The following is a 22,389-nucleotide window of genomic DNA, read 5'->3' as shown; positions in this document are numbered from 1 at the left end:
TGTCAGTTCCCACTGTAAATGTGAGGAAACGGAGCTCAAAGTCCCCATGGACAAGCGAGGGGGTCCTGGTCTCTGCCCCTCACCCTGCCACCAGGCTTCCCCAGCCCGGAGCAGTCATCCTTTGTCTCCCAGATGGTGACCAGGAAAGCACAGGATGCCCTTCCTTCCTCATGCCCCTCACGCCACACTACCTCGAGCCCTGCTTTCTGGCTGATCACCATGTGGGGCAGCCACACATCACCAGCTACGTGCTGACATGGTGCCATCCTGGGGAGTGACGAGTGGAGGGAAACTTGTTTTGGCCCGAGACACCTGGGTGGAGGAGTAGGAGCTGGGGGAGGCAGGCCCAGGTGGGCTTTGCCGGGGTGGCCTCCAGCTACCTGGAAGCTCTGCTGGGAGGCGTCACCACGACCCACCGTGCCTTCACCTGGGCAGGCAGCAGCAAGCTGGGACTGGGCCACCACTCTGAATGGACCCCAGCAGCTCCCCGTGGTCTTGGGAGCAAGGCTGGTCTCCACTAGCCACACATGCAGACGAACCCGTCCCTGGTCCTCCAGCCCTGAGTCCAGCCCCACCCCACCCCCACCAGCCACACTGCACACTGCACTTCTGATTGGGCCACACCCTGGCATCTCCTGCCTCTGCCTGGACCCCACCCCCATCCCCTTTATGAGCTCAACCCCGTTTGCCCTAAATGCTGCTGCCTCTGGGAGTCTCCTGCCTGCTAGTCCAGCTCAGCGCCCACGGAGCAAACAGGCAGTGCCGGATGGAGTAAGGACCCCCGTCTGGGAGGTAGTGTCCGGCCCACATCCTGCTCTGTCACTTACCAGGTTTTGAGAATCTGGGCAACTTATCAGTCTGTCTCAGCGGCCCACCTGCAAACGGAGATGCCAGATGACATCTCCCTAAGGGTGCCAGGAGGACCGGTGGGCTAGAAGGCTGGCAAAGTGTCTGCTGCTGGAAGGCATCGGGCGCACCACAGCCAGCACTGGGGGCAGAACCACAGGAATATGCCCAGAGACCCCAGGGGCTGCTGCCCTGCGGGCATGTGCCGACTACCAGAGTCACAGAGGAAGGGGCGGCTGGCGTGAGCAGCTCCAGGGAGAGCAGCTGGGCAGGCTCAGGGGAGCTGCGCACCTCGGGACAGATTTTGCCCTTTGTCCCAGGAGCCTGGGCAGCTGCTGATTCTCTGAGAGCTCAGACCCACGTGCGGCATCAGGAGGAAGACAGGCCATGTGGGCAGAGACGCCGCACCGTGGGGCTGCCCCTCCTTCTCAGTGCCCAGTGACGTCCAGGTGGCCTTCCTCAGGGCTCTGGCAGCTACAGTGAGCAAGCCCAAGACACCGCGTCAGTCCCTGGCCCAGCACACAGGTTCCGGGAAGACAGAGGCGCCCTCTCCCTGCCCCTGCCCCACACCCTAATAGCCCCACTGAACCAGCCCTCTCTGGCCTCAGGGATTTCAGAGGGACCGGGCACAGATCACTGGCAGAGTAGCAGCCTTCTCCCTCACCCGACCCCAGGGCCAGGTACAGGGTGGCTCACCTCTCCTGTCATGCTCTGGCCCAGCCCAGGCGGTGGACAATGGAAGTGCTGCCTTCCTGAGCGAGGAGGCGGAGCAGCCTAAGCTCTGGGGAAGCCCCTGAAAGGGGAACTGGCACCAGCCGCGGTCACTGACAGCCGGCCAGCGATGAGAGCGCCTCCAACCTGCCAGGCATCCAGCGGGTGGACCATGCTTCTGGAATCAGCACCACCACTGGCTGCTTAGAAATGAAAAAGCAGCACCTTGGTTTGCCCCAGGTTTTTAGCCAACTGTTTGTTCCCATCACAACGGAGACAGGAGCCAAGGCTGCAGGGCGACCTGCAGAAGCAGCGGGCCTCAGGGGCCCATCCTGTCCCATGCGCCTCCAGTGAGAGGGACGCTCGCCTGACCCACCGGCGTGAGGCTCCATGCACGGAGTCCTTTCCAGAAGCTCAAGGCCCATGCCCACCAGGCCCGACCCGACCCAGTCCAACCATGAGACAGCTGGCTGGTGCCCCATGGGGCAAGCAAACCCTCACCTTTGGGGCTCCCCTTTCCACTGGACAGAGCTATTTGCATGTCTACCAGACAAGGTCTGCAAGTCAAGATGCAGTCCCAGAGTCTGAGCCCTTAACTCACAGTATCAAAGACCAGAGACTGCCCTCCAGGGGCCTTGTGAAATGAGGCTCCAGTATGACCAAGAAGACATGCGGCCCACCTTTTCTCAATCCCCAAGCTTTATGTGATGCTTCTTAACAGCCAGATGTGGAAGAAACCCAGCCCACCCTGGGAGTGGCTGGCCAAAGGCCGTAGGTCGGCTGTGCCCTGGCTGCAGAGCCTGGCTTACTGGGCTCCAGGTAGGAGGTTCACTCAGTTTGGCTAAATACCATCTATCCAAAAATACAGTTCTACCTGGAAGGCTGTCTTTCCTTCTGTTCACAAATCTGAAGGTCAACTCCAAGAACACCTTAACTCACTTTATAAAGACAAGTGTCACTGCCTCTGTGATTCTCTTCTTCCCACCTAAATCCAATCCCCCAAAGTCCCCCAGCTCCCCCAAGGTGCCAGCTCAGCTGGCTAAACCGGTGTGGCCACCTCCCGTCTCTCACACCTGAGCCTGGTCCCCATTGGTTCCCCACCCTCAGTTCCCGGGGGAGCAGCCAGAGTTTTGTACAGTGAGACCAGGACGCAGGACTCCCCGCTCGCCCACCCTTCTTCCTTGCCGCTCAGGGATGTGAACATGGCTTACCAGCCTGCCATCCTGGAGCCCCAGCTTCTGCCTGCTGAAGCCCACCCATTCGCCAACCTGGAGCCGCAGTGGGCCCTGCACTGTCTGCTGGGCACAGTGAAGCCCTGCCTCGGGGCCTCTGCCCAGGCAGGCCCCTCCACAGGCATGTCCCGCTGAGCTGCTCCACCTGGCTTGTGTCTCAGGCCACCCCCAGTGGCCTTCCTCCACTGCCCTGGGCCAATCCTATGCCCTGTTTACTTCCACAGGACTTTCCACCTGCAGTTGACTTATTCATTCTGTGCGGCTTATTAAGGGCGTGTCCCCATCTGAAGTACAGCATGCTCAGACGGGGCCTTTTCCGTCTGGCTCTCTGCACCTCCCACAGTGCCCGGGCACGGACAGCATCCAGCACTGAAGGGTGCCTGGGCCACGTGGGGCAGACGGCAGGTTAACTTCCACAGGGAGCCCGCTGGAGCTGGCAGGGGAGGGCAGCGTGCTGTGCCCATGTGCTCAGGGCACCCTGCCCTGGCCTCAGGACCCCGGAACTGACAGGGCCATCTGCAGGGCTCCGCTCCGTAAGTGCGTCCCGCTCGACCCGGGCTGGCTGTCCTGGCGGAGGGGCGGGCTGACACAGCACCAGGCCTTTGTCTGTCTCTGAAAGGAGGCCTGCCTGTGCAGGACGGGTTGCTGGCGAGGGCAGCAGATGAGGGAGAATTTCGGTTACTCGTCGCCGGCAGTCACTGCAAGAGCCCCAGCAGATGGGCAGCATTCAGGGAAACACAAAAGAGAGACAATCTATTTTATCAAATAAAATGCAAACCATTTCAGAGGTTTGGCTTCAGGATATTTTCCCCATTCAGCTTGACCCTCCCCTCCTCCTGCCTTGCCCACCTGTCTGGATCCCTCCACACAAAGGAAAGAAACGCTCTAAACTGAATGCAGACCGCTGCTCCCACAAGGGCAGGCCACCCTCAACGAGCGGGGGTGGGATGGGGGAGCGGGGGTGGGGGGGCGCCATCTGGGAGGCCGCCGCCGCTGCCGCCAGGGGCATTCGCAGGGAGGAGTCAGCCCAGGTACCTACTCCTCACGTCCACTCACAAGCCCGACCGCCGTTAAGACCACAGGCTTAGAAAGGACTTGTGATAGTGACTCCGCAGCGTCTCACTGCGCTGACAGACAGTGACCGATGGGGGGGGGGGGGGCTTGGTGAAGGGGGGAGTCTAGTAAACATGATGTTCCTCATGTAATTGTAGATTAATGATACCGAAATAAAAAATAAAAAATAAAGGACTTGTGAAATAATTAAGCTTCTATATACAGCAGACCAAAACCTGTTTCAAGTTTACTTGTCAAGTAACTATATTACTTGGTCTACAGGAATAAACCTTTTACCATTACTTGTCAAGTTCCAATGAAAAGTCTGAGAAAGTCTAATTTAAGTTTAAGCATCAATTAGTTCCAGAAAATGATTACAGTACAGAATAAGTGACCTCCTAGGTTTAAAAGAATGCAGTGGAGCGTTGCTTCTCAGACACAGAGCTCCATTCCAGCTCCATCCTCGAGAAACGTCAGGGCTTCAGATCCCTCCTTCCAGGGCTGCAGGATACGCCCTCCCCTGGAGCAACCCCCAAGGGCAGAGCAAAGGTCTCTTAAATAAGCTCCAAGTTCCAGCCACAAATTAAGGATATATAGAGTGGGGTAAAAATTAAGCCCACACACTAAGGAGCGGAGGTTAGCGGGAGCTCTCGAGGGGTCAAGTCGGCTTCAGAGCCCAGGTCCCATCTGCAAATGTCCTGGCGGTGAGGCCAGTGGGGGCTCCGGCACAGCAACACATGCCCTTCACGGCCCGGAGCGACTCCAGAGCCACTATCAACGGGATTCTAGGGGTGCTGGTGGTGCTCAATGCAGGCATGAGGGGAAACGCTTCAGCAGAGGTCCCCCGACTCATCGGAGCCCAGGCAGGGCTGGTGGCACCTCCCACTTGGGTCCCTCCACTCTGTCACCAGGCTGCACAGAAGCGGGGTTCCTTCAGGCTCAGTCACAATGACGCTGGGTCTCAATCACAGCTACCTGGGACTGGGGCACCCAAAAGGCTTTTCTGGGCCCCAAACAGAGGACACCACCCCCACCTGCCTCTAATCTTCTCCAACCACCCCTCCAAGCCTCCTGCTGTGCCCAGGTGAGCTCACCAAATGCCACCCAGCAGCCATCAGCATCCCTTTTCCTGCAGTCCCCCATCCTTGCTTCCTGAGAATAGGTAATGGTGGGGGAACACCCAGTGGTCCAGCTCAGCTCCAGGAAGCCTGTGGCCTGGCCCGAGGGCAACCACCCAGACCAGGTGGGCGATAAAGACCCACAGCCCACCGCCCAGGGCCCCAACCCCAGTCTGCAGACACAGTGAGTGAGAATTGAGGGCTGGAGACACCCAGACTCACTCATGGTGGCCATAAACAGAGGACCCAGGCTCGCTCAGCATCAAGGCGCAACAGGAGTGCACCCGTGCCCTCTGCAGGGCCAGGAATAGAAGGGGCACTTTGAGCACAGGTCCCCCCCAGGTCTCTGTGTCTCATCCAGTATTCTGACACCAATTCTGTCAGATTCTGCCCCTGTCCCCCTGCGCTCTGCTTCCCCAGGACTGGCAAGAGTCGATACCAAGGCCACAGTGGCCCTGCAGGGACACTCAGCACCGGAGAGCTCCCCAGAGGCATCTCAGAGACATCTCGGCGCTGGGGGCCGCCTGGCCACAGCAGACTCAGCAACCAAGGAAAAGACGTGGCCTCACGGGGTCTGCCAACACCACGGCTCCGGGCTAAGTGGTTTTCAGGGACAGCGTGGGGTTCTGTTTTGCTAAGGGCTTAGGGTGACAGGCATAAGCACAATCTACATAAACACTGGAAGGCATCTGGCTAAACTCAACAGTAGGCCTTTTGTTTGCTAAGCTACCTTATTATAAGGAAAAATATTTACTTTCAAAACCTTGGAAACATCAGTGAAAAGCTAAAATTCAGTCCAAATCTTTTAGGAAAATAAAGGTACCCCTGAACTGTGAGAAGAGAGGTCTTACCAAGCTGGGGAGGAGCCCCTCCTTCTGCAGACACCTCTCGGGCTTTCTGCTCATTCTGAGCAAACGGAAGAGGGCAGGCAAGAGGCGGTGGTGGGGCACAGTTAGGGGAGCAGGTGCATCGGCTCCAGGGTCCCTCCACCCAGGCCATTTCCAGAGGGGAGCAGAGCCTGGCCCATAGCCGCCTACTTTCTAGAAGCCACGCTGGAATGGAGACTGGGAGGGAAGTGGTGGATAGGGATAGCCGGCCGGACACACTTCATCTGGTGTGGGGTGGGGACAGGCACCCAAGGGGGCCCCATCTAAAGTCTGCAAGCTCCGGGAGACTGGCCAGGAAGCCCAACTCACAAGTGACTGGCCAAGACCGAGGTGGTGGAACGGAGCTATGACTGCACTGAGCTTGCATCACAGGGGCGACGGGCACCCTCCCCCAGAGGGCCCATGGCAGGGAGCTCAGCCTGAGCACAGGGGGCTGCTGCTGGCCTCCGCAGTGCGGGCCAGAGCAGCTCCTCCTAGTGCATGCCCTGAGGAGTTCACCGAGATCAGGCACGACATGGCTCTGTGGTCAATCACATGAGAGGCAAGGGGCTAGAGGCGACAGATTCTTTCACTGAGGAAGTCTCATGTGCAGCGGACATCCATGAGGTCAAGTTCATATGCCATGTGTCCCATCTCTTTGGTCACAGGTTCTTTCTTGCAGGTGACTTGCAGGGTTAGTGTCCCTGAGAACCACGATCTTCCAACTTTGGGTCTCGTGTTGACAAGATGCTGGGCCTCATCCTGAGTTTCTGGCTCAGCAGGCCAGGGTTGGGGCCGCAATGTGTGCTTCTGAGTCCCCAGATGACCTCTCTTTGGGGACCCCAAGGGGGCCACTCCCCAATGCCCAGGGATCTGACTCCAGTCAGAGCTGGGCTCAGGCAGCCCTGCTGGCAGTGCAGCACTTGGGCCCCTCTGCCTCAGGGCCCCTGAATCACCCCCACCCCCCACCAACCCGTCTTCCAGGCTGCAGCTGCTTTTCGCTTTTAGCCACATGCCCTTTGGTCGCAGCTCATTCTTCCTGCCTTGACTTGGACCATGTCCAGCCATCTTAAGATAACCTCCTTTAACTGACAGTTAATCAAGCAAGAGGTATGGACTTGACTAGTTTCACTTTCAGAAGTAAGCTTCCTTCCAAGTTCCAGGCACAATATTTATAGCTCCTTACATGCGGGTTTAACTATAAATAGTTTGCAACATTTGAATCTGGTTTACAATTTTCATGTTTCAGATGCTAAGCTGAAAAAAATCAAAATATGCACAAAACAAGCGCCAAGTGTCTTGCCAGAGCAACCCGCACTTTAATTTGCATACCTGTGTTTCTGCCACCAGATAAAGGAGAACCAAAAGGTTCCCTATATTATTAAAGTGTTTGTTCTCAGAGCAAAGACTCAAAAAAAAAAAAACCCAAGGAGTTGTTAGTCCCTTTCTTGGTCTCTGATTTCAGCTCTGACCGGTGTCAAGCAGTAGGGACTTAAGAAAACTTTAATTCAAAGAACAAACCCTTTAGAAGCAAAAGGCCCCAGAAAATGCATCTGAAAGACATTTAAAATTATGCACAAAACCCTATTTACGCTTTTAAAACGTTTCTTTACGAATCTGTTTAGATAATGAGGCTGGATATGAGATGTGAAAACAAAGGTGCAGGAAGAAACTGCAGCCATCTGTTGCCCTCCTGCCTACTGAAACGATTAGAGGTCAGTTCAGCGCCGGCGGGAGAGTCCTGCCCAACCCGGCTCCTACTTCCGAGCAACTTCCGTTCCGTCTCAGAGCAGGGCCAGCTTGCGGGAAGGAGGTTGCAAATGTCCCCTCCCGGCTCCAACCCTGCCCTTCAGAACTGGTGAATAATTTTCAGCGTGATTAAAGCGCCAAGCCACCAAGTGCCAGAGCATCAGCAGGGCTCTGGTGCACGACAGATTTTTCAAAGGCTGCACGTCCCTGAACGAGGACCTGCCCAATGAAATGCCTGAAGGTCTTTTTGCTCCTACAAAGAAGTGTCCAGGGCACTTGGATGTCTGAGTTGTCGGCTCAGTAGCCACGCAACGGTCAGAAGGAGAGGAAGATGACGGAGGGTTTCAAAGGAAAGGGCTTGGGGTAGCAGTGGAGACCCCGAAGGACGGGGCCTCCGGGCGATGAAATGGAACTGCTGAGGGCGGGGTGCGCGCTGGGTCACAGGATAAAGGGCTGGAGGGTTAATGAGGCTCTTGGGGGCCCAAAACTAGACGTTTGGTGAACGGGGCGGCGCTGGACAGGGCGGGGGGCGGGTTCCTGTCACGGCCACCCGAGCCAGTCGACCTCCAGGATCTAGCTCGCGGGGGGACCGGGAAGCCGCAGGGCCGGGGTCCCTCGCGGGCGCGCCTCACCTCGCACGTCCCCCGCCAGGGCTCGCCAGGTGGGCGCGTAGCCGATGCAGTGGCCGCACCACGACGAGTAGAACTGCACGAGCCACGCGGCCGAGCTGTTGGCCGTGGCCCCGCGCACGCTGCCGCTGTCCAGCACCCACACGGCGTCCTCGCCCGCGCGGTACAGGCGCGCCGCGCCGCTCGCGCCCGACCCCGCCGCCGCCGCCGCCGCCGCCGCCAGCAGCACCAGCAGCGGGGGTAGCCGCGCGGGTCGCCCGGGCGCCGGGTGCCGGGCTCGGGCTTCCGTCCTCGCCGAGGGTCCCGGGCTGCGCGCCGCCCCCGCGCTGGCCGCCGCCATGTTGGGAGTGCCGCGCGCGCCTGACCTTTCACCCTGGTAACCGCCGTCACGGGCGCCGCGCGCGCCCCCCGCCCCGCCCCGCCCCGAACGCAGGGTGCTGCCTCCAGCCCCGCCCTGGTCTCCGCCCCCAATCCGACCGCGAACTCCATCCAAGCTCCGCCCCCGAGCGCGGGTCCCGCCCCCGAGTGCCCGCCCGCCGCCCCGCCCCTGCCCCCGGCCCCAACTCCGGGCTCTGGCAGGGTTGTCGGATTTAGCAAACGAAAATACAGGATGTCCAGTGAAATGTGAAATTTTGCATTTCAGATATGGGCTATATTTAGACTTAGAAACCACGCACTCTTTATCTGAAATTCACATTTTACTGGGCGACCTGTATTTTGCATGGCAACCCTGACTTGACTTTTAAATACGAGATTTTTAACTCTTAGAAAATGTAGCAAAACGTCCCTGCGAACTCAGATTTGTTTCTGCGTCCACCAAAGCTGATTTCTCGGCAAACCTAGGAGATAAAGCTTCTTATGACTTCTCTGCTTAATTCAACCTGGTTTTCAATTTCTATTGCTAATTATCATGTACAGCAAGATTTTCTCTGAACCGTGGGACCAAAGTGAAAGGAGGAAATGGGTCACAGCTGAGGTGAGTCAGCAACAGTCATCCATTGGCCAGAAGTCCCAATTCTGCTGTTCCCAGCCGCCTCGCTCTTGGGGGTGATTAACATAAGTAAACGATGTGATTTGAACGCATACTACATCTATACCAATGCAGTCATCTCTCTGCTCTTTACCTTGTGGGATTCTGTGTAAGGTTTTGTTTGCAAAAAGGGTATTGCTAATTCTTAAGACCATCCAAACCAGCAGACCCCGGACAAGGCCCTGGTACCCTCTCCTGGAGCCGCTTGGCGGGACGGGGCCCCTTCCCCAGCCCAGGCCAAGTTCCACTGTCATTCACAGCCCTTCCTTTTAGAGCTTGCATGTCCCCCACCCACCCAGGTGCTGAGGGGGTTGGAGGGGAGGCCTCTGGGACCCCTGCTCCCCAGGACAGCCAGTGGGCATAAATGCTGGCACCACTGACGTCCAGTAGGGTTCTCCTGTTCCCTCGGCTGTCAGTGGGCAATCTCCTGCTCTGCTTGAAGGGTGCAGAAGTGCTGGCCGAGTTCCTTCCTCCCTGCTGTACAAAGCCCCTGGTCCCCAAGTATCAGCAAGGGTGCCCTCCCCATCCCAGGGACCCCCACCACACAAAGGAAAGGAAGGCTGGGGCCCCAATGCTGTGAGTCCAACTGGGGGGTGCACACAGCATGGTGGGCTAACACCTCACCCCAAAACTGCTCTGTGAAATCAAGCTGCCAGTGAGATGAGCTTGGCCCAGCACTAAGGGTCTGCACCCTAAAAACAATGCCACAGTCTCTCCAGTCCAAGGTGTCAGGCCCTACGGCACACAGTTGAGTTAATAACAAGTTCTTAGGAATAGGAAAAGCACTCATCAATTGTAAAACGCGAATTCCAAAACATTAAAGTGAGCCTTGGCAAGGACTGTATCTTTTTTTTTTTTTTTTTTTGGTGATAGTTGGGACCTTTTAAAAGTGTTTTATTTATTTTATTAAGGTATTATTGATATACACTCTTATGAAGGTCTCACAAGAAAAAACAATGTGGTTACTACATTCACCCACATTATCGAGTCCCCCCCATACCCCATTGCGGTCACTGTCCATCAGTGTAGTAAGATGCCACAGAGTCCCTATTTGTCTTCTCCGAGCTACACTGTCTTCCCCATGATCCCCCCCACACCATGTGTGCCACTCATGATGCCCCTGAACCCCATTCTCCCTCCCTCCCCACCCGCCCTCCTCCCACCTCCTCTTTGGTAATCCCTCTTCCCTTCTTGAAGTCTCTGAGTCTGCTGCTATTTTGTTCCTTCAGTTTTGCTTCACTGTTAACTCCACACATGAGGGAAATCATTTGGGACTTGTCTTTCTCCGCCTGGCTTATTTCACTGAACATAATATCCTCCAGCTCCATCCATGTCGTTACAAATGATAGGATTTGTCTTCTTCTTATGGCTGAATAATATTCCATTGTGTATATGTACCACATCTTCTTTATCCATTCATCTACTGGTGGACACTTAGGTTGCTTCCATTTCTTGGCTATTGTAAATAGTGCTGCGATAAACAGGGGTGCATCTGTCTTTTTCAAACTGGGCTGCTGCATTCTTTTTTTTTTTTTTTTTTTAGATAATTATTTTTTATTGAAGGGTAGTTGACACACAGTATTACATTACATTAGTTTCAGGTGTACAACACAGTGATTCAACATTTATATACATGATAATTCTAAGTACCAGCTATCACCATACCAAGTTGTTACAATATTTTGACTATATTCCTTATGCTATACATTACATCCCGGTTGCTTATTTATTTTACAATTGGAAGTGTGTACTTTTTCTTGGTTGTTGTTGTTAGGGCATCTCTCATATTTATTGATCAAATGGTTGTTAACAACAATAAAATTCTGTATAGGGGAGTCAATGCTCAATGCACAATCATTAATCCACCCCAAGCCTAATTTTCGTCAGTCTCCAATCTTCTGAAGCATAACGAACAAGTTCTTACATGGAGAACAAATTCTTACATAGTGAATAAGTTACATGGTGAACAGTACAAGGGCAGTCATCACAGAAACTTTTGGTTTTGCTCATGCATTATGAACTCTAAACAGTCAGTTCAAATATGAATACTCATTTGGTTTTTATACTTGATTTATATGTGGATACCACATTTCTCTCTTTATTATTATTATTTTTAATAAAATGCTGAAGTGGTAGGTAGATACAAGATAAAGGTAGAAAACATAGTTTAGTGTTGTAAGAGAGCAAATGTAGATGATCAGGTGTGTGCCTGTAGACTATGTGTTAATCCAAGCTAGACAAGGGCAATAAAACATCCACATATGCAGAAGATTTCTCTCAGAACAGGGGGGGTGAGGTTCTAAGCCTCACCTCTGTTGATCCCCAATTTCTCACCTGATGGCCCCCCTGCGACTGTGCCTGTCTTAGGTTGTTCCTCCCTTGAGGAATCTTACCCGTCTCTGGCTAACCAGTCATCTTCCGGGGCCATACAGGGAAATGTGAAGTTGGTAAGTGAGAGAGAAGCCTTATTGTTTGAAATGGTTAGCTTTTTATTTCTTTGCATATTTATGCCCTGTGGCTTCTATGCCCAGCATTTGTCTTGAGGTATCTTTACCACTTGGAGGAGTTATGATACTCGGTAAATTTGATATGAGGCACGAATTCTATTTAAGAATTCGTTGTAATTAGGAAGGAAGAAGAAAAGCTATAGAAGTAGCAGGCGGGAGAAAACATGGGAAGATTGATTATTTCTTTGACATATCTTCTTGTAGAGTAACTTCAGCATGTATAGATTTTAAGCTACTACTTAAATTTGGGCTGCTGCATTCTTAGGGTAAATTCCTAGGAGTGGAATTCCTGGGTCAAATGGTATTTCTATTTTGAGTTTTTTGAGGAACCTCCATACTGCTTTCCACAATGGTTGAACTAATTTACATTCCCACCAGCAGTGTAGGAGGGTTCCCCTTTCTCCACATCCTCGCCAGCATTTGTTGTTCCTAGTCTTTCCTATGTTGGCCATCCTTACTGGTGTGAGGTGATATCTCATTGTGGTTTTAAGTTGCATTTCTCTGATGACAAGCGATGTGGAGCATCTTTTCATGTGCCTGTTGGCCATCTGAATTTCTTCTTTGGAGAACTGTCTGTTCAAATCCTCCGCCCATTTTTTAATCGGGTTATTTGCTTTTTGGGTGTTGAGGCATGTGAGTTCTTTGTATATTTTCGATGTCAACCCCTTATCGGATCTGTCATTTATGAATATATTCTCCCATACTATAGGATGCCTTTTTGTTCTCCTGATGGTGTCCTTTGCTGTACAGAAGCTTTTTAGCATGATGTAGTCCCATTTGTTCATTTTTTATTTTGTTTTCCTTGCCCGAGGAGATGCGTTCAGGAAAAAGTTGCTCATGTTTATATTCCAGAGATTTTTGCCTATGTTTTCTTCCAAGAGTTTATGGTTTCATGACTTACATTCAGGTCTTTGATCCATTTCAAGTTTACTTTTGTGTATGGGGTTAGACAGTGATCCAGTTTCATTCTCTTGCATGTAGTGTCCAGTTTTGCCAGCACCAGCTGCCGAAGAGGCTGTCATTTCCCCATTGCATGTCCATGGCTCCTTCATCATATATCCATTGACCATTTATGCTTGGATTTATATCTGCTGGGCTAATTTAAAAACCACGTCTGCAAGCATACAGATGTCATTTGGGATAAAATACTGAAAATACTAGGACAATACAGCCCTCCTCAGGACAGCTCTTCCCGGGCAAAGCCCGTGAGACAGGAGGAGCAGCACGGGGCTCCCAGTGACTTCCTAGGAGTGTGGGCTCCTACCTGCTCCCACCCTGGCTCCAACACAAGCCACCCAGCCTCATGTCCCCAGGCCCTGTGTGGCTATGGCTGCAGTGTTGCTCTGGGTGGGGTGGGCCCTGGCCTGCCAAGACCCCAGGCCCCACGGGGCCGCACCCTCGAGGCATCCCAGTCCATCTTCCAGTCCAACCCCCCCCCAAATCCGCTTCATGCTGCATCCACACTTGTTTCCTCGACTCCCACTGAGCGTCGGTGCTGAGCAGGTGCTCTGGGCAAGAAGCCCACCTGCCAGCGCCTGAGAACTCTGCTCTGCATCCGCGCTGTCACCCAGGCTCGTTCCACACACATGGCCCACCAGGAAGCAGCTCTCGTCTCCCCCAGAAGGAGTCCCAAACACATTTGGGGGGGCCTTGGCTCACCAGCCCCAGAGGACAGGCTGAGGGCTGGCTGGCTGAGGGTAAAGGGACCTTGGACCTTGAGTTGCCACTTCCTCTAATCTGTATGAGAGGCCCACTCAGCAGTCACCCTGAACACAAGAACACAAGTAATGGCGGCCATGATGAGGGCATCCCGGTCCTTGGCTTTTGGGAGTCCAAACAGCAAACACCCTACTCATGACTTCCCAAGTGCAGCTGAGGGTGACTCAGTGCCAACATGCCCCCCAACCGTCTGCCCAGGGCAGCCTCTCCCTGCTCTCCTGGCCTTTGCTGAGGGCACCCATCCTGGCACAAGGTCCCTGTGGCCAGGCGCCAGGTGCTTGCCCTCCCAGCTCCTTGGAGCTGTTCTCCCTCAAGTCGGTGGCCTGTCTTGGCCATGGGCCCCTGGACACGCCCACACAGAAGTGCAGGCAGACTGATCTGCAGCTGATGTCAGCAGGTCTCCGTCCAGTCTACAGCCCCACATCAGTGACCGCCCGCACGGCCAGCTACATTCTGAATGTGGCTCTACCCTGGGAAAGGCCTTGCACACATGCGCACACTGGCACGCACACACACTATTATCCAGCCAAGTCACAGATGTCCGCATGTCACTGTGGGCCCTCCACGGTCTTCTCAGAAGTCCAGTCTTCCGCATGGCTGCCCTGTGGCTGCCGTGTGAGCCTCGGGGACATGCTGGCACCCGCCAGCCCCTCCATCAGCGGGCTGCCCAGCCCGGCCAGCTCTGACAGTGCAGTCAGCGAGTCGCAAAGGATCCTTCTGGTGAGTTGGGTGGAGACCAAATCTACCACGGAGGCTCCCTCCATGCCGGGGAGATGGGTGCTGAGGTCTGTGCCCAAAGCAGGAGGTGGGTCCCCCGGCCAGGGGCCACACAGCCCTGTGTCACCAGCCACTAACATCGCCAGTCTGGACAGGGTCGGGGACTGGGCTGCCAGCCGCCTTGGGGCATCGCCTGTCCTCACACACAAGGGAGGCTCTAGCCAGTCAGACCACTGGCCACCCTTGGCCTGGGCACCCCCAACCGAACTTGATTCACCCAGTTTGTCCCCAAGGCTTCCACCCTGTCCTCCTGTCCCCAGGCAGAGCCCCAACTTCTGGGTCCCTGGGGACAGCGCCTCAGGTACATCCTCTTTGGACAAGGAGGGCAACCTGCTGATGTTGATAGAGGCATCCTCCTCTGGGGCACTCAGCAAGCCCCTGGGCCATGCGGCACCTTCGGGTGGGGAAGGGAAGTCCTCTGAGTGGGGACTGGCGGCACCGGCTTCACTCTCTGCTGGGAGGGTGGGAGGTGAAGGTGGGGGAGGGAGGCGGCTGACCCTGTGGGTGGAGGGTGGGAGGTCGGCACTGTCGTGGGACGGCACCTCGTCTACAGGGGACGGGATCTCAGGCCAGGCTTCCTCTGGCACGGGTGCAGCTCCACTGCCCCCACGCCCAGGCGCCCGGCTTTCGGAAGTCAGGGGTGGCAGCCCTCCCAGGTCCCCAGGAGGAGCCTTCGGGCTCACGGGGACCCCAGGCTCAGGCAAGGCCCATAGGGGCTTCCTGCCAGTGGGTGGTCTCAGGTCAGCATCCCAGGGGCCCTCTAGGCAGCCGACCGAGGCCTGAGGGGGCCCAATCTCCCCTCCTCTGCCCAAATCTGTCCCTTTGGATGCTGAGGACCCCAAAGGAAGGGAAGGGGACAGGTCTAAGCCATCGGAAGAGGCAGCCTTGGCTGGGAATGCCATGTGGGCAGCCTCGGGGGATCTCCACTTGGCTTTTCCCAGGTTTGATCCACTGGTCAGGCTCCCACTGGTTCCAGAAGCTTCCTGCCCCTTCCCTGGGCCCGAGGAGGGAAGCACCGCACTGAGCATCCTGCCACTTTCCAGGTGGGATGAGTCTCCTGCAGGCAGGGCATCGGCGCCAGGCTCCAGCAGGCCCTCCTCGTCCCAGACTTCACTGGACGCCACTGACAACTCTGATCCCGACCTTTCAGCGGGAGCGCCGGGGAGAGGCAGCGACCTACCTGCCCCCAGGCCACCTGGCACTGGCACTGGGCCTCTGGCCACTGTGGGGGAGCTGCACGGGGGCTGGGCCCCACCACCCTCTGACGTCTCCCAAGTCACCTGGCCTCTGCCCCTGGGGACCCCCCAGGAGTCTGGAGCAGAGAGTTCCCCTGACCAGCCGAGGTCTGTGTCTGGGGTCTCCCCAGCTTCCCAGTCCGACAGTGAGACAGAACTCCCGGAAAGCTGGACCAGGACAGCAGACGCTTTCTGAAACTCCGGGAGAGAGACACAGGACAGGCTGCTGGTGGAGCCCACGGAGGAGACAGGCGACCGTGCCCAAGGTCCTGAGCAGGTCCTGGGGGCAGGCTCCGACTCAGAGCCCAGGTCCAGGGGGGCCGCGAGCTGTAGCAGGGGGTTGTCCTTGCACTGGGCTGGCGGCGACACCTCCTCAGCTAGTGCACGAACTGTGGAGAGAGGGGCATTTGGGGAGATGCTGGGGCCATTTGGGGGGATGCCGGGGTGTCTGGAGGACACCGGGGTGTTTGAGGGGATGCCAGGGCACATGGGGAGACACTGTCCTCACTCTGTGGGTCCTCACTCTTGTCACCCTGCAGACCTCAAACAGCATGTACAGAGGGCCCTGGGCCAACAGACCAAAGACCCCAGACAGGCGGGAGGGGTGTGCACGGCGCTGTCAGGGTGGACCCCTGGAATCCATCCGGCTCAGCCCCCACTGAGTTAATTGTGCCAGGGTGACGTTTCTGCATCGCAGGCACCTGGTCTCAGAACTGCACCTGTTCAAAGACTGGGTGGTGGCTGGCTTTGTCTCGTATTGTTCCTGTGTGAGACACGGATGGCTCCGACAGGGAATCTGCCTACAGGCATTCACCTGTTGCTTGGGGACCTGTGACGTGGAGGGGTGGGGAGGGGCCACAGGAGAAGGCTGGCTCTGATTTAGAAGCTGGTTGTGGATGCCCCTTAAGTGGGGACTGGGGTCCTTGTGCAAGGCCGGGGGCCCTTGAGGGGTGGGGCATCACCTGGAGAGGCAGGCAGCAGGGCAGCTTCCTGCCAGGAGATGGCATCTTGGGGGTCCTCCTGGCAACAGGTCTCTACCCTGCAAGCATGTTCACAGAAAAGTGCTGGGGAGCCCTTAGGAGGAGCCCCATCCTCTCCAACTCCTTGCTGGGGTGCAGGGTCGCCTCAGGGGGCCTCCAACTCCCCTATAATCTCTGAAACGTGTCTGCCTGTCGTGTGTCCTAGGGAGGCGACCATCAGGGCCCGGGCTCCCTGCGTGGGGGTGAGGGCCCCACCTTTGGGGCTTCTAGCCTGAGTGCCCACTGGACCAGGTAGCAGGGGAGGACAGTGCTCCTTGGGGGGGCCCCTTTTGCTGTCCCCACCACTGGCTCTTGGCCCAATTCACCAGGTGACACCATTTCCAGGACTCAAGAGGGCACGGGTGTGGGCTGGGGGTGGACAGCAGGCCCAGGACAGGACGAGGGGCAGCAGGAGGGAGAGAGGCTCCTCACTGAGAGGACAGGAAGTGCTGGTGGAACCGTTTTCATGCCCCAGAGCCCTGACCCTGCCTGAGTGTCCCGTCAGCCTGTGGCCCTCCAGGCCCCATACCTCTGCTCCCCTGTCCGCTGGCTTTCCATGTTGTGGGGCTCCTCCATGGGGCTGCTGGCAACATCCAGCCCTAATTCTGACTCATCCTGACTTATGCCAACTTTGACGGCCTGCTGGAAGCGGGTTGGACAATGAGCAGCGAGGGCGGGCCTCATCGGCCAGGCACCAGTCCCCGGCCCCACCTGTGGATAAAGCTTCTGTGACCCAGTGAGGCTGGAATCAGTAAGGAATAAAGGCAGTCCCCCTAAAGAGGACCATGGAGACCCCCACTCACTAGACACCCCTCCTCCCGGTGACTTCCAAAGACCTGTCAACAGACAAGCCCACCCAGGTAGGGCCGGAGAGGCCTCAACCCATCAACACCCTCACTGATGGATGAGACGCAACCCAAGCCATGTGGCTATGAAACATCCCACCCCCACCCCCAAAGTCACCCAGCCAGCCCCACAAAGCAAGGCCAGGCCCTACTCAGCCTGCAGAAGGTTCAGGGCCAAGTCTCCACTTACTCTGGCTTCCCCAGGGCCACAGCGACCCCCTCCACGGGGATCGTGCCGGCCCTGGAAGCTCTGGGAGAGTTTATCTGTCCCCGACCGGATCGTCTCTGCTGACGAGGGTCTGGGGTTGGTCAGGGGGTCTCCTGTGAGGCAAAGGCACTGTCAGCACCGATGGGCACAGAGTCCAGGAATCCTCAAGCCATGTGAAACCAATCTCAGAATTCAAAATAGCTGCAAAATCTATTTGTATTTGGTTAACGGGAGGACATAAAGATATGTAGTTATCTGCTCCTAAAATTATGCTGTTATTAGATAATTACTGATATGAAGCCCCAGAAAACCCTTCTGGAAAAACCATCTGAGGTTCAGAGGCCTCCATATGTTACTTCGGTGAGAAACAACCACACAACTTGCAAACCCTTTGCCATAGCTGCTTTTTTTGCCTGGAAGTCCAGCCTCCAGGGGCAGGGCTGAGGAGTGCCACGCCTGCCTGCTAGGACCTGGGCGGAGAAGGGCAAAGAAGGGGCCAGGCAGGCCTGCATAGTGGTCACCCACAGCACGGGAGCTCTGCGAAGCGAGGACATCATTGGGACAAAGGGGCTCAGTAGGGCCTTCGCCAAGCAGGGCCAGGACTTTGACACCCGTGTCACCATCTTCCTATGCCTCCATCCACCCTGGGGCCTGGCAGGTGTTGGGACCCCCAGGCCCAGGGCTTTACGAGGCTCCTAAGGCCACTGGCCTGAACGGACCAGAGCAGTTTGGTTAAAGCCAATTTGTGGAACCTCCACCAACTGGAAGGAACCCCCACCTGCCCACAGCCTCCGGTGAAGGCCAAGGAGTTGGGGATCAAGCAGAAGGGCTCTGGCTTCCCAGTGACCATGACAGGGCACCCCTCAGGGCACAGTGTCCTGAGCAGAGGCAGCCGGAGCCTGGTCAGAGCCAGTCCTGGGCCACCTACCGGTCACCAGCTGTCCTGGAGGCCTTGACCCCCAGAGCCATTCCACCCGACCCATGCAGATCTGTCCCCAGCTCTGGTGTCCAGGCCTGCCTGGGAACCTCCAGCTTGCCAAAGGCATGGCAGGGGGACACGAGGCTGTGCCCTGGGCTTTGAAAGATACACAGACCTGAGGACTGTGGCTTTGAGTGGTCCTTGGGGAGGGCCCCGAGCTTGGGGGAGTTCCAGGAACTTGAGGAGATCCTCCAGAACTAAAGTGAGACCCCCAGAGCTGGAGGACACCCCCAGACCTTGAGGGAGTTCCCCAGGACTTGGGGAGAGCCCTCAGAACTCAGGTGAGTCCCCCAGAGCTGGAGGACACCCCTCAGAGCTCAGGGGTCCTCAGAACTGCAGAGGAAGTAGGGCTAGTCTCTGAGGAAGATTCTCAAATATGCTGCTGGCTTCCTGCCACTTTCTCTTTGGAGTTTTCCCTGCACCCCAGGCCCCTGTTTCCCTGGGACCCCAAAGCCACACTCCTGACCCCCTCCTCTGCACATTCCTTTTTTCCCAGTTGTAAAATTTGCCTGTTGCCTTCCCCATCTCTTCTGCTCCTGCTGCCCTCAGGTCCCAGTGCCTGGGGACACGGCTGCTCCCAAAGGGGCTGTTTCCAAGACCCCTCCACACTCCACCCAGTGCTTCCCAGACTGTGTTCTGAGGCATTTCCCAGGGGAACACTGGGGGCCTGGGGCATCCAGCAAGCACAGCTGAGCCCTGCGCAGCCCCCCAGCTAGAGGTGCCCTGACACACTGGAAGCCTAGGTTGGGTGGGGGATGCTGAACCCAGCTGCCTGTGTAGGAACTCCAGGAAAGGGGTTTGTTAGGGGGAACTGGGGAGGGCCGTAGGAAGGCTGTCCCTTTTAAAGACAGGTCCAGGTCTTAACCCTCAGAACCTGCAAATGTGGCCTCATACACTCCGTCGAAGATCTACAGGTGAGCTCACCCAGATTGGGCTGGGCCCCACACCCAGTGACTGGACCCAATGAGGGAGACGCTGTGAGGCCCAGGCAGAGACGGCCACAAGCCAAGGGACACCTGGAGCCACCGGGAGCTGGGCTGACAAGAAAGGACTCCCCCACCCCCAGCCTCTGCAGAGAACACCGCTCCGCCTACACCCAGATTTCAGACTTCCGGCCTCCAGAACGGTAAGAGATCACATCCCTGCCCTCCTGGGCCACCGGCACCAGGCAATGTGTTAGGGCAGCCGCAGGGGCCCGGCACACCACAAACCTGCCCCTCACTGCCCAGGCGGAGCCTGTGGGGGATGGAGGAAGCCTCCTCCAGCTAGAGAGCCTGGTTCTGGTGGCCTCCCCACCAGCGCACTGCCTGCTGCCTGGAAACGGTCGTCAAGGTGTGTGCGAGTGGCCCTCCTGCACACGGGCTCACTGTGCACTCAGGCAGAGGGACAGAGACGCCGGGTGGGGGCTGGGGGCACATGTCAGGCGAAGCATGCTGAGACCCAGGTCTGTCTGACCCTGAGCCTGGGGCTGCCCCAAGTTGCTGGGGCAACCAAGGCAATGACTGTCTGTGTCGGCCCCAGATGCCAGTGCCCAGCCTGGTTACCTTGGCCCGAACGGCTGTGTCTCTCCACTGGCTGGCCCTGGGCATCAGGCCAGCTTCTGACCCAGGGTGTGTCCTCTCCCCACGCCTGTCCTGGAGGCTGTGGGTGACTGTCCGCAACTGAAGCTGCCCAGGAGGGTGGCCGTTCCCGCTGCTCGGTGAGAAGGCTGCAAAGCAGTGTGGAGGGGCGGTGACGCCCGGGGGAGCAGCCCTGGCCGGGACACTCCAGGGAACAGCGTGGTGGCCAAGTGGTCAGCACAGGGGCAAAGGAAAACAGCCTGGCCTCTCCCACTAGGCAGCTTCCCAAGCAGGGCCCGCTGCCCCCAGATGGGGCCATAGCTGGCGGGTGACAAGACACAGACCCAGTGCTGGGGCATGGTGAGGGGGTGATGTCTGTGTGCCCTCTGGCACAGAGCCTGCAGGACAGATTTCTGCAGGGAGACCATCCCTGGTATGGGGGGTGGCACCCGTATGGGAGGACTGGGCGCCCCTGGGCTCCAGCAGGCTTGGCAGTTCGGGGGCCCCAACACCCACCCCTGGACGCTGCTGTGCTCCGGGCATGTTGATGTATGGGGCCTACAGAGGCAAGGCTGCCAGGCCACTGACTGCTCTGGGTCAAAGGCAATGCTACAGGGAGGCTCCTGCGGAGCATGTGCAGCTCTCTCCAGCTCAGCTCAGCATCCCCGGGAACTTCTGTTCCCTCTCCCCAGCACTCGCTACAACGGCACATTTAGCTGCTGCCCACAGGGCGGCGCTGGGTGGCCCCCTGGGTTCACACTCACGTCAGTGGTGTGGACAGAGGAGTGGGGTCAGAGGGCCCTCAGAGCCCATAAACTGTGTCTCGGCCTTGGAAGGAGGGGATGACTCAGGGGGGCTGGAGCTCCGACCTCGCTGGGGCACGACCTAGTGGGAACCTGAGTGTCCCAGGAGCAGGATGCTGACAACAGAGCAGGGGACTGTGCCCTGAGCCCGTCACCGGCTCCTCGGAGCGGAGCCAGGCTGAACAGAACTGGAAGAGGAGGCCCTGCCCGCATGCCCTCTCAAAGGCTTCTCCCTCCCCGGCTTCCTCTCTTTGGGGGAGGGTGGGGTGCTCAGGCCAGGAGGCCTCAGAGCCCTGGGGGCTGAGCTGGGGAGGCAGGCCCACAGGCACCGGTCATGGATGCTCCAGGCCCCGCCCCTCGGGGCTCTGCAGGGCTTCTCTGGCAGGGAAGAAAGAACTGAGCACGCCTATTTCCCGTGTGGCATGACCTCTGAAACAAGGCATTGTCTCGGGGAGGGTGGGTCACAGACCTGCGGCCTCCATGTTGCTGGTACATGGTTTTTCTCTATTGATTCACTTTCCAGCAGTGACCACGCGTGGCTACTGTGATGGGCAAAGCAAAGGGGGCCTCTCCCAGCCCCAGGACCCCAAACGGCCGACCCCTGACCAAGGTGCAGGCCTGCCAACTGCCTGGGCTGCTGGCCCCCACCGCCCCAGCCCTACAAACAAGCTCCCAGGTACCAAGAGGGTGGTCAGCCTGGAAGCCTTCCTGAAGATTCTTGGGGCTGGCAATCAATAGCAACGTGAATTACAGATCAGTCCGCCAAGATTTACTTGAAAACCCCTCTCAGACGGAAGCTGGGGTGGGGGTTGCTCATGGCCGGTGGGGGCGGGGGGTGCTCAGTGGGTGCTCACTTGAGCAATGACTCCCTTTCCTGGGGGAGGTGTGAAAACAGGCCCCACCACACTAGAAGAGGGCTGCTGGACAGCAACGGTGCCCCCAGGGGCGAGCAGGGGTCCCTGTGAAGGCTGTTCCTGCCCGGCTGGCAGCCACCAGCCCTGTGGAAGCAGCTGGGGGCAGAAAGGGCCCCCCGGCTTCTAAGGGAAGGAGGGGCGCCAGGCCATGCATGGCAGAAGGAGCTCTGCCTGCTCCTGCAGCAAGGCTCTGGGTAGGTGACATGGTCACTGGACCCCCCCCCAGGGTCTCAGCCTGGGCGGGCCCTCTCAGCGTGCAGGCCTCAGGAGACCCTTCTGCTGCAACCCGAGACCGGCGGCCATGTGGCCAGCCTGTGCAGGAAGGCTGGGCCACCCTGGCTGGCAGAACAGTCCCACACCAGCCTGGGAGGAGGCACCTAGAAGCTGGGGGGGCCACACACATGCCGCCAGCTGCCCTGGAGTCAGGCTGGTCTGCCTACTTTGTCTCACCGCACCCCACAGCAGCCTGGGGATGGTGGCACCTGTCCCCACTTAACAGACCAAACAGCCAGGGATGGGAGGACACTCCAGGGTCACACCCCAGCCAGTGGCACAGCTGGGGGTGCCGGCACCTGCCTACCCTCCTCCCA

The 22,389-nt window shown here is 57.3% G+C and overlaps 2 protein-coding genes across 5 annotated transcripts in view; both read right to left on the bottom strand.

Moving 5' to 3' along the window:
- Positions 1-8,582, bottom strand: part of QSOX2 (quiescin sulfhydryl oxidase 2) — a 30,223-nt gene extending 21,641 nt beyond the window's left edge. For 2 of the 3 annotated variants that reach the window (XR_008996710.1, XM_057499245.1), the window contains exon 1: positions 8,208-8,574. Coding sequence is in view for 2 of the 3 variants with exons in the window: in XM_057499245.1 (XP_057355228.1) it covers positions 8,208-8,544 (337 nt within the window). In the remaining variant the exon portion in view is untranslated. Of the gene's footprint in view, positions 1-8,207 lie in introns of all 3 variants that reach the window. The other variant, XM_036901533.2, reaches the window with a different exon arrangement.
- A 3,417-nt stretch (positions 8,583-11,999) lies between these two features.
- The window catches only part of CCDC187 (coiled-coil domain containing 187), a 46,781-nt gene continuing 36,391 nt past the window's right edge, over positions 12,000-22,389 (bottom strand). The window contains exons 20-24 of one of the 2 annotated variants that reach the window (XM_036901529.2): positions 20,068-20,231; positions 17,527-17,657; positions 17,021-17,133; positions 16,435-16,511; positions 12,000-15,861 (exon numbers count right to left, since the gene is read on the bottom strand). In XM_036901529.2, the coding sequence (XP_036757424.2) occupies positions 14,009-15,861; positions 16,435-16,511; positions 17,021-17,133; positions 17,527-17,657; positions 20,068-20,231 (2,338 nt within the window). In that variant the 3' untranslated portion in view covers positions 12,000-14,008. The remainder of the gene's footprint in view (positions 15,862-16,434; positions 16,512-17,020; positions 17,134-17,526; positions 17,658-20,067; positions 20,232-22,389) is intronic. The other variant, XM_036901530.2, reaches the window with a different exon arrangement.

Source organism: Manis pentadactyla, chromosome 3, assembly GCF_030020395.1.
Source record: "Manis pentadactyla isolate mManPen7 chromosome 3, mManPen7.hap1, whole genome shotgun sequence".
In the NCBI taxonomy this organism is placed as follows: Eukaryota; Metazoa; Chordata; class Mammalia; order Pholidota; family Manidae; genus Manis; species Manis pentadactyla.
This window is presented reverse-complemented; position numbering and strand designations above follow the sequence as displayed.